Source organism: Alligator sinensis, unplaced genomic scaffold (genome assembly GCF_000455745.1).
Source record: "Alligator sinensis unplaced genomic scaffold, ASM45574v1 scaffold292_1, whole genome shotgun sequence".
NCBI lineage: Eukaryota > Metazoa > Chordata > Crocodylia > Alligatoridae > Alligator > Alligator sinensis.
Window position 1 is genome coordinate 1,048,308 of NW_005842509.1, and position 11,735 is coordinate 1,060,042.

The 11,735-nt window shown below is 43.9% G+C and overlaps 1 protein-coding gene across 9 annotated transcripts in view; it reads left to right on the forward strand.

Annotated features, from left to right (window-relative positions):
• Nucleotides 1-11,735, forward strand: part of PACSIN2 (protein kinase C and casein kinase substrate in neurons 2) — a 138,380-nt gene that overhangs the window by 96,561 nt on the left and 30,084 nt on the right. For all 9 annotated transcript variants that reach the window (XM_006031536.3, XM_025213209.1, XM_025213210.1 and 6 more), the window contains 2 exons: nucleotides 10,219-10,375; nucleotides 10,825-11,060. In XM_006031536.3, the coding sequence (XP_006031598.1) occupies nucleotides 10,219-10,375; nucleotides 10,825-11,060 (393 nt within the window). The remainder of the gene's footprint in view (nucleotides 1-10,218; nucleotides 10,376-10,824; nucleotides 11,061-11,735) is intronic.

Consider the following 11,735-nt stretch of genomic DNA (forward strand, 5'->3'; position numbering starts at 1 on the left):
AAAAAACTTTACTTACGCCGCTTGTAGCCGCGACGCAGATGGTCCGGTCGTCTGAACAACTATGTGAATTGTTCCAGCTGGCGAGGCCCAAGCCAGTCAATCCGTCCACAAATTAAGCCGGCGGGGAAAGGGTACGTCGAGGATTGCACTCGGCGACAGGGAGAAGAATCGATAGGTGATCAGTCTATCGATCAGCTCAGCTGCAAGTCAGATCTCTTTAGAAGCACTCTGCAGCGTGCTCAAAGTTCTCCGACTTGGGTGGAAGTCGCACGAAATTTTAAACGGCTAGCAAGCCAATTACTAGCCGCCATGTAGGAATAATTTAGAACTGGCCAATAGCAGGACACAAATTTGCATTCAAGTGGCGGGAACTCTCTTGCACCGGGTTTTTCTGTTGCAGCAGAAAAACCTTTCCTGTGCAAAAGGCTCTCATGTGGCGGGAAAATTCCATCGTGCTGAGGCACCAAAATCACTGGGTTGTGACAATCTGAATAGAATTATCTGTTAAATATAGGGTTTTAAAATGACATGCTTCCTGAAATTCATCCTTGGAGTTCTGAAAAATGGTAATGACAAAAACACCTTCAGAACCAAAGTGGTTTTTAGTTCCACTGAGAATCCCAAATTTCAAACATAAAATGTTTGTCAGAAAATATTTTAGACGTGTAGAACCATAGTGGAAGTCTGCTTATAATTTTAGCTAATGGAGCTATTATTGGACTGTGGTTCCATGATATAAATACAGTCATTTATTTCAAACTTCAAGTGTGTATCCAGAGGATTGTAAATGTGCAAACTATTGTATTATGTTATTATATCCTTCCTTTATCAGTGAAAATTATTTTAACTTGCAATTTATTGTATAGGACATTATTGAATGGTATCTTTTCGTTCATCTAGTCTGCAGTCTATTAGATCTTGTTAAGAAAATGTCTTAGTAGTACAGTGTCATTTTTTTCCTTTTTAAATTCATTCTTTGTTGGAAATCAGTGAGACTGGTTAACCAATCAGGTTTATCTTCTGTCTTTAAATACAAAAACAAGCCAAGCAAAGAAATTAATAGACAAAACATTTAAAACTAACCAAAGCAAATACTTTACATGTTGGATAATTAACCTGAGGAACTAACTGCAACAAGGTCATTTGAGGCTGAAAGCTTAGTAGGAGTCCAAGACGGATTAGGCATCTACTTGCATAAGAATGGCTGGCAACCTTTTCAGTCAACAAAACAAAAAATTTTTGCAAGCTTTCTCAGAAAAGACAAGGAAACATCTGCTTAATATGAGTTTTCTGACAGCTTATTCTCGGGTAACTATTAATGGTCAGTATCTGATTCAGAGTGACAGTTTCCTTCATGACCAGTTTATATTGCACAGGATCTGGATAAATGGTTAAACTTAATTTTGTTTGCTAGAATCCAGGTTTTCAACACCAAATGTAAGATGCTATACCTAGGAAAGAAAAACCATAAAGATATAGAATGGGAGATAATTGGCTAGGCCAGTGGTTCTCAGCTGGGATGCTGTAAGACCACAATGGAAGCAGCCAGATGAAACTGCTGTGTCCAGGGCTGCCATATGCACACATTCCTCCTGCAGTAGGGCTTCCCAACAACCACAAAGCAGGCAAAAGAAATGGCTTGTGCTATAGTCCTTCATGGTCTGGCCTCTGTCCCCTTCCATCCTACTCCCAGAAGCAGTGGCCATGCACTGTCGAACTGAGAAGTGTGGCAGGAGAGTGTGCATATGCTGCAACCCTTCCCAGTCTGGCTGTGCATCTGCTGTTCAGGTCAGTTTTTACTGCCAGCAGTGGCACTCAGTTAAGAACCACTGAGGTAAGTTGAGAACAATAGTGGTTCTAAACCAGGGCTGTTGCCACATTTAAAAATAAATAAATAAATAAAGTGGTGGAGGGGTACCCTGATTCTGAAAAGGTTGAGAGCACTGAGCTAGGCTGCAGGACTGCCAAAGGATCTGGGGTTATGTTGAATCTCAAACTTAACATGAGTCAGCAGCGTGATACAGTCACAAAAAAAACCCAGATGTAGCTTTAATTACATTAACACAAGAATTTTCTACACGATACTGGAAACGATAGTACTATTCTGTTAGGTACTGGTTAGGACTTATCTTAGTATGGTTAGGACTTAACTTAGAACACTCTGAGCTCTGCACTTTATGTAGGATGTAGAAAAAACTGGAGATAGTCCAGAGGTGAGTGACAGATAATAAAGGGGTTAAAATGCAAACTGCATGAGGAAAGGTTGAGAGGACTAGGCATGTTAAAAAGAGTATTGAGCAGAGGACATGATAGTGGTTTTCAAATGCTGGAAAGGCTGATGCAAGGAAGAGGGAGAACAACTGCACTTGTCACAGAGAGCCTTGTCACAGAGAGCAGGTCATGAGGCAATGGGTTTAAACTGTAGTAGAGAAGATTTGGTGTAAATATCAGGAACCCTGCCAACACTGTCACTATGTAGTATTGTTTCTGTTCATTTGTCACAGAATCACTTTTCTGACCACTATTTTTGAAGAATAAAAATGATTCATAGTTTCATAGTTGGTAGGGTCGGAAGGGACCTGAGCAGATCATCAAGTCTGACCCCCTGCCATGGCAGGAAAAAGTACTGGGGTCAAACGACCCCAGGAAGGCGTTCATCTAACCTCCTCTTAAAGACCCCCACGGTAGGAGCCAGCACCACTTCTCTTGGAAGTTGGTTCCAGATCCTAGCCGCCCTGACTGTGAAGTAGTGCCTCCTGATGTCTAGTCTGAATCTACCCTCTGCCAGCTTGTGGCCGTTATTTCTAGTCACTCCTGGTAGCACTCGGGGAACAGGGACTCCCCCAATGCCTGCTGGTCCCCTCTGACTAGTTTGTAAATGGCCACTAGATCCCCCTTCAGCCTTCTCTTCTGTGGAGGCTGAACAGGTTCAGGTCCCTTAGCCTTTCCTCCTAGCCCTGCTGCCCCCGATCATGCGGGTGGCCCTCTTCTGAACCCTCTCCATATTGTCCACATCCCTCCTGAAGTGCGACGCCCAGAACTGGACGCAGTATTCCAGCTGCAGCCTGACCAGCGTCGCATAGAGAGGGAGGATCACCTCCTTGGACCTGCTTGAGATGCACCTGTGGATGCATGACAAGGTGTGGTTGGCCTGATTCCATTGTGCTTGGAACCAGTGTTCCCTTTAAGGTAGCCACGCACAAGTAAAAATCTTGCTGCGCACAAACTTCTTAAGGCCATGCACCTGATCGGAGAGGAGCTGGGTGCAGAGTGCGGCAGAGGCACTGGGGCTGGCGTGGGACACATACCAAAGGTAAGCTCCTGACTCCCCATGCAGGGCAGGCAGCGACTCCTCCCTGAGGCGGAGGCTGAGGCAGGGGGCTGGAGTGGGCTCCGCCGGCTCCAGGGAACTGCTGCGCTCCCACGCATCACCTCATGGAGCGAGGAGGAACATGGCGTCAGGACTGGAGAGTGGAGCAGTTCCCTGGAACCAGCAGAGCCCATGGAGCAGTTACCCAGAGCGGGCAGATCCTCACTCGGGGCAGCCAGCAGCTCCTCCCTAAGGTGAGGCAAAGTGGGGACGAGGGCTGGGGGCTGGTGCAGGCTCTGGGGAACTGCTCCGCAGGCTCTGCCAACTGTGGGGAACTGCTCCACTCCCCAGCCCTGACGCCATGTGCCTCCTCACTCCTTGAGGCAACGCGGGGGAGCGGAGCAGTTTCCTGGAGCCCACGGAACAGGTCCCCGTCCCCGTCCCTGCCTTGCCTTGCCTTGCCTTGGGGAGGAGCCGCTGCCTGCCCTGCATGAGGAGTGAGGAGCTTACCTTCGTCTGGTGGCTGAACACTGCCCACTCCCACCTGGACACTTACTTTGGGACACTTACCGGCAGACCGTGCCACGCCAAAAGTGGGAGGTGGGACTGAAGCAGCGTGCTCACAGACCACTACTCCTTAGAGGGAACATTACTTTGAACTATATATTCATTTCAGCTAAATGAAAACAAAGAGCAGATTCCTACCAAACTTCTTAAACTCAACCCTGCTTAAGTTTCAGTGGTTCACTTCTTCAAGTAAAATTAAGCATCTTGAATGCTAACTTCAGTAAAATATTCTGCTGTTATTTCTATCTCAGCTACTCTTTCCTAGCTGCCCTAAGCAAAATGGAGAGGTGTAGTGGGAATATCCCTGTGTCTGTTCAGATTTGAAGTGGGGATGTAAATATTGTTTCTAAAAATATCCGTTTAACCGCCTCTAATTATATTGATTAAATAGTTAACCGATAACATATGCCTAGTCCTGGTGGAGGGTAGGGGGAAGCCCCAGACTGGTACCTTCCCCTCCCTACAATGGTGAAGGGTCTGTAGCCACTTTTTTGTTTGTTTGTTTTGTTATGGAAAATTTTTCATGTCCCAGGTGAGATTAGTCAGATCAAGTCTAAATCCATTTAAATTAATAAAAAATCATATGTGGCCTTGCCACTGGCAAGTATTCTCCACCCTAGCCTGGTGCTTCACACGCTTCCAAATCCCTTGGGCAAGCATCCTATGTGAAAACCCAAGCTTGGAGGCTTGGGGTTAGGATGCCCCTGAGTTTCATTTGCCCTCAGCCATATGGCTGCAGGAGCAAGCTAAGGAGGAGTCTCCCATTTCCAGAAAGTCAGCGTGTAGCCGAGATCCTCCTACTGGAAGCTGGCCATTGGGAAGCTAATTATGAGGAGGATCTGCAGCTGCTTACCCAGAGCAGCGCAGGGAGCCAGAGGCCATGCATAGACCTGCTTGGACACAGCTGCTGCTGGCAGCCACTCCCCAGGGCCTTTGACAGAGGGGAAGGAGGCATCAGCAAGCCCGGCCAAACAACACAGCAGCAAGCAAGGTGCTTTCACAGCCTGCTGCAGACACTGGTACACTGGGAGGGAGGGAGCAGGCAACTCTGGTTGGGCACAGGTTTAAACTAAGTATCCTGTTATCTCTGTCTAGCTGGCTGCTTCTCACCTGTGAATCAGCTTAATTGATAAAGTCATCATGCCGCCTGCTCTCTTGCTCTTTAACTTCATAAGCTATGGGTACTATTCCCCCCTTGGCTCCCCCTCACCCCTCCTCCTTGCTTCTGCCGTGTAAACATTTAACCTTTCACATCCCTAATTTGAAAACACACCAGTTGTGACATCTACAGAAAAATCACTCAAGGAAGAAAAGGGGGTGGGACTTGAAGTAATGCTAACTGTCATGAAACCATTGCAAGATTTTGGATTTCCAAGTCAAAATAACTTCAACTCATGATCTCTCAACTGAACCCTCAGCTCTCCAGATTTTCCCAGCTAGTAAGTCTGTGGAGGGGAAGGGGAGCTCGAGGGCTCCGTGGTGAGGGAGAGATTGGGACAGGAGCAAGGGCTGGGGTGAATGGGGCCCTGTGGGGCCAGGGCAGGTCGTCTAGAGGCAAGGGGTGGGGGCGGGGCGGGTGGTACGGCTCTACAGCATCACACACCCCTGAGGGAGGCATGAGGGGTACGTACTACACACAGGGCAGAGGCAGGCTGTCCGCGATGGGCTCTGCGCCTTGCTGCCTTTGCCCCGGGAGCTCAGCCGTGCAACGCCATTGCCGCCCACTTGAGCGGGCAGGGGACTTGGGGTGCACTGGCTGTGCGGTGCATCCCCTGCCCACTCAGCAGCAGGAGGCACACTGGCATCATGCTGCTGAGTTCCCAGAGCAAAGGCAGCAGGGTGCAGAGCCCTAAGCCTGCAGCGGGCAGCCCAGCTGCCCCACGGGAGGCGTGTGCCTGCCACACCTCTTGACAACCCACCCTGGCCCCAGGGCCCCATTCACCCTAGCCCCTGCTCCTGCCCCACGTGGGGCCTTCAATTTCCCTTCCCTCTACTCCCTGCCCCTTCCCCTCCACTTATCAGCTGGGTGCAGTGTCTGTCTCTGTCTGCTTCTCATTCCCAAGCCGCAGCCCACCCAGCCTTGTTGCTGCGTCTCACTCCTGGCCCACAGTACCCCACATCCTGCCAGGATGTACAGGGACCCTCCCTCCTCTCACACATGCGCACACACACACACACACACTCTTCAAAAATAACATCTAATGATTTACGTGCCAATCATTTGATTTTTTTTATAAGAGTTTGTCTCATGATTTTTGGCATGGTGGGGTGGGCAATACTGAACTTGCTGCAGATCCACTGTGAAACTATAGCACCTAAGATTAACCTGAGAGACTTTTCAGGGCTTGTGGCAGGTTCAGAATTGCTCTTTGTGAACACATTTTACTATACATTTATAACTGTTATAGTAGAACTATCTTGTTATAGGTTCTTGATTTCAAAAGGTGCTTGGGGGTATTAACGATACAGTCACTGAGCCGTCCTAGATGTAGTTGCAGAAATCCTTGGAAAATGGTTTCACTGAAGATGGAATTTTATTTTTGGAGGGCAAAACTCTACATCATAAAACAGCATTTTAAGGTCAACCCTTTCCTGAACAAGGTAACCTTCAGGGGAGAAACTAGAGAGGATAGTCTGTGTTTCATATACTTATTAAACAAGAATGCCTTTAAAGTAGTATGTACACTGTCAGGCACATAAAATTCTATGCATAATGAAGATGGATATAGAGGAGTATTAGATATTTCTAAAATCCTAGCACTTAGTGTAGCATAAACAGGAATGTGGAGTCCATGCGATCTGTGAAATGGGACAGTTTGAAGCTTATAGATGTCAGCATTTTTAATTTTTTTTTAATTATTAGTGTAGATCTGTTAACAAGTACCAAATTTACCACTCTGGAAAACTGCCTATTTAATACAAATCCAAGGCAAGCTTTCCATACTGTAGTGCCAATGTAATTCAGCATATCTGGGGAAAAGGAAGCAGTCTGTAGGAATAAAATTAGTTCCAGTGTGTGTGCAGTTATAGGCCAATAAAAGTTCTGGTTGTGATATAGTTTTCTGAGCTCAGGTTTGTCTCTCTCCAGTAAGAATTGGACCATAACAGGTAAGCTTGTTTCACAAGACTGAGCAGCTGCTTAAAATAAGTGATAGGGTTAGGGTTATGGTTACCAGCATGGGTAGAATTTGAACAGGCAGCCTGTTCCTTGAGGAATCCAATTGCCAGAGGGTTTTAGCATTTTAAATGCTAATATATTAATGGAAATCTTAGAATATTTTCTTATATAACAAATTTAACTTGTATGACCCCCCCCCCCCCAAAAAAAAACAACAAAAAACAAAAAACAAAACCGACTCTGGACACGTAGAGAAAGAAACTGCTGTTTATATAAATAGGATCTTAGCAGTTGTGGAAGTTAGCATAACCTGTTTTAACAACCTAGTTACAGAATTAGAGCTGAGATTATTTTGAGAAAATATGCTGTCCTTTCTGTCACCCAGTCTGGAGAGTTTTCACTGAATAAGGGAAAACATTCTTATGCTGATAATTATTTTGTTTTCCTGGGTAAAAGGTGTTTGGGGTGGGTACTTCCAGCATTTTTTCTTAAGATTGTTACCTTTGTTGGTGTTACAAGTTACCAGCACCATTCGGTTACGTAACGATTTGTGTATATAACTATTATTTGACAAAGTTGAGACAAGTCACCTTTGTAGACAGATCATGTTCTTGTGTTAGATGCCACCTGACTTTCTTTGATTTGCTGAAATGGGTATATTCCATTCACTAAAGAGTGTTGAGCTGAGTACTTTAAGGGCATTGTCTTAAAAATGTCACTGTTCAGCTTGACAGCTCTGACTTCAGGCAACTTCAGCAAGTTATCTCGTCACTTTGGGTCTTTTGCCATATTAATATAGGAACAAAACCATTGACAATATTTTTAGTTTAATATAAATGTACTGTTTAATTATTTACTTTAAAAATGGTATTCTGAAGCAGATGGGTTTGTGGATTGCTTTAAATTCTTATTTTTTTACTGATTATTATTGTATTTACAAAATTTTGAACAAATGCTCTCAAATTATTAATGAGCCTAAAAGGTTTGGTACTTTCTCTTATTAAGACCCCAGATCACTAACATATTGTTTATTGATGAAAAGATACAGATATTTTAAGTAAGTATGTAAATACAACTTAATTTTCCACCTGACTACAAAATTATGTTCCTTTGTAGTCATGTAGCTGTTGTAAATAGAATAACTGATTCTAATATTTTAGAACTGGACAAACTAATAATTACTTGAGAAGGTATTCCTAATGTTTGCAAATGTTTAGTTCACTTTCAGGATGCCTGTGAATATTTCTTCAGTTTTTCTTTACAGGTTGTATGCACATTTACAATGTAGAAAACTCTGATCATGGTTCTTTCTAAATGAAACTACACTGTACCTGCTTGGTTTAGTTGTTTATTGTTAATATGCTTCACTGGTGATAATCTGCTGCCAATCTTCCATCTATGTTGGCCTTTTAAATGATTGACTTCTCCATGCTACAGTCTTTGATTTTTATTTCTTTGCCCTTTGAGGTTTCTTTTAACTGTCTTAAGTATAAATCTCTCAGTGCTTCTCCCTGCATTCCCTCTTAATTGTAGTAATCTTAATTTAGAAAGGGGCTATTTAGTTTTAACATGCATACCTGCAAAATAGGATGTTAACTCCACAGTGACAGGAATTGACGATGTGTAGGGGGTGCACACGGGTGCTTGTGCACCCCCTGAGATTGGTGGTGCACCCCCTGAGATTTTGCCACTGCTGACACTGCCAGCGGCACCTGCGGGTAGTCACCACTTGCCACCCCCCTGCCACTGACACTGCCGGCAGCATTTGCACGTGGTCGCCGATTGCTGGTCAGTGGTCGCCACTCCCCCACCACCGACACTGCTGAGGCTGCCTGCAGAAGCTCCTTACTTGCTGCTGCCACCACTGCTGCCACCGCCTGCGGATGGTTGCCGTTCCCCCACCAGCCTCAGGAGGCACGCAACGTTCATGGTGACAGGTGGCAGAGTGAAATCTTATGCTACTATGTGTTAAATGGCAAAAAGAGAAAACTAGATCATATAATTATCTTCTAGGACACTGAACCAAAATACAGTAAAGCAATTGTTAAGAAAAATTTAACATGGTGATTAACTTAAACCACAACCAGAATTACATTATGTAGGACTATAATTTTGTAACAGTCCTTGAGAGCTATTTGCTCAGCAATGACTACAAGACAGTCAGTATAAATTATCTTAGATTATTGTAAATTTCAAAAGTGACCATACTGTTTTCAGAAGGAAAGCACGCAATTACACCTTTTGAGGTATTGCTGAAAATTATTTGATTTCACTTTCATACACATCATACTAGAAATTTTTTTCTCAAAATCAGTTTTCCTACTTCTACTAACTGTGTTTTCATATACCTATATTTACCCAAAGCCAGGACAACTTTGATAATTAGATAATAGTATCTTATACGTTAAAAAATATATATAATTTGCCATATATAGAATCTAATTGTATTGGGGGGGTCATCTTTTCATTTGTCCCCTGCCCCCCATTGCTGTGGCAGGGAAAGCAGTGTGTGGGCAGGGGCGGCGGAAGTGCCCAGGTCTGTACCCCTTGCCCTCTCACCCCTAGCATCCCCCCCACCTGTGCTTTCCCCCTGTTGCCTGTCCCCCTCCCCCACTTGCCCCTTCCCCCCACTTTATCTTTTGGGGCCACCAGCAGCAGCCTGGCCCAGCAGGCCTGAGCCAGGGTTGGAGCTGGAGCCACGGTGGGGGGGATGGGGAATGACCCCAGTTACAAGATTTCCTCCACCCTTTTCCCTTCTCTATACACCCTTCCACTGAACCCCAACCGGTCTCTGCCATGCTTCCCTCCCACAGTGCAGTCTGCCTTGTGTCTCCCTCTACTATATGCCCTTTTCCCTGCAGCATAAGCCACCCCAGTCCAGGGCAGGTGGTGGCTTGGCTCTAACTTCACCCCAGGCACAGAGCTGGGACGGCATCAGCCGCTTGTTTCAGGTGATATTTGAATCCAAAATGAGGCTTTATTTCCCCTCTGCCCCCAATATTGATTTGGAGGAAAAAAACCCTCCCTCCTTTGGATTCAAGTAAATATGAAACTTTAAGTCAACCTAGTACTTTGAAGTTGTACTTACTTGTGAATCCTACTGCTGGTTTAAAATCTGTATGATTCCCATGTTAGCTTATTGTGTTAACTGATATAGTAAGCCTTTTATTTCTGGCCCAAAGTTTTCAAGTAAGAATTCCTAAATATATGTTTCTTTCTCTAGGTTGGGAATTATAAACGGACAGTAAAGCGGATTGATGATGGTTACAGGCTTTGCAATGATCTCATGAATTGTATTCATGAACGTGCCAGAATAGAAAAGGGCTATGCTCAGCAGCTTACAGAATGGGCAAAAAGATGGAAACAGCTTGTGGAAAAAGGTAATAAATGTCATAACTTTAAGCTCTGAGACGCTTTACTTTTTTAATGGAAAAATAGATTTTTAAAAGAATGTTTCCACTTCAGCCACCCAAAACAAACGTGCATAGAGTTCCCTAGCACATTAGTGGAGTCTGTAGAAACCTTCCAACACTACAATGTATGCTGCAGTTCAGTTGCATGTTGTTGAGCTTGTTGCTGCAATTACTGGATGGAGGTTCTTAGCTCATTTTGCTGGAAATCAGACAAATTAAAAAGGTCCCTTCTATCAGAATCTCCAAATTGAATTTTTAATTAAAGTACAAAAGATACTATTTGATTTAAAGTGTTAAATACAAAGCCAGGATTATGGATTATCCACAAATACAAGTTTAATATCTTTGGATGGCTTCTTAAGAGTAAAAGTTTCATGTGATGGTATTAATTGAAACTGATGTTCTGTTCTGTGTAGGTCCACAATATGGAACAGTAGAAAAGGCTTGGTGTGCATTCATGTCAGAAGCTGAAAAAGTAAGTGAACTACATCTAGACATAAAAGGTGCACTGATGAATGAGGACTTTGAAAAGATCAAGAACTGGCAGAAGGAGGCCTTTCATAAGCAAATGATCGGAGGATTTAAGGAAACCAAAGAAGCAGATGATGGATTTAGGAAGGCTCAGAAACCCTGGGCAAAAAAGCTAAAAGAGGTACAGCAATCTATTGCATATTTCCTGTCTTGAGTTTCAATGTAGTAATGCTTTATAGAAAGCTTTAAATGGGGGAATAATGCCCATTCTCAGGTAAATCCTTTTCTCATTGAGATCTCTGCTTTTTGTCCTCTTTTGAAAGAAGCTTTCTCTTGTTTTTCCTATCGCCCCTCCCATTAACCACTCCCTCTCATTTAATGTCAACCAATTCAGCAGTGCTCTAGAGAATGTGAAATTGACCTATTTGTCACATTTTAGCAGCATCTATGAATGCATGTGAGATGTTAACTGTAGGAAAAGAGCTTAAAGGAAAAACATCTTTTTTACATTAATATTTTTGTTAATTAAAAGACCATGCAAGAGAGAGTTGGAAGGGGCAAAATATTTCATTCAGGAATTTGAGGCATTTTTTAATTGGTTTCCTTCAGAAGGAAAATTGAAACTAAATTGAATGACAGTTACTTGTTTAATGGAGAAGGATACTGTCATCTTACAAATGCAGTATTTAGTAGAGGTGCATCGATACATGGGTCCATATTGTATTGGCACTGATAAAAGGAAACTTGATGTGATCAACAATCAGCTTTTTTTGGCCAACATGGCCAATAATGCCACAGATAAATGTATTCAGCCGCACCATGCATGTGACCAGGAATGCAGCCCAGCAGCTTGGAG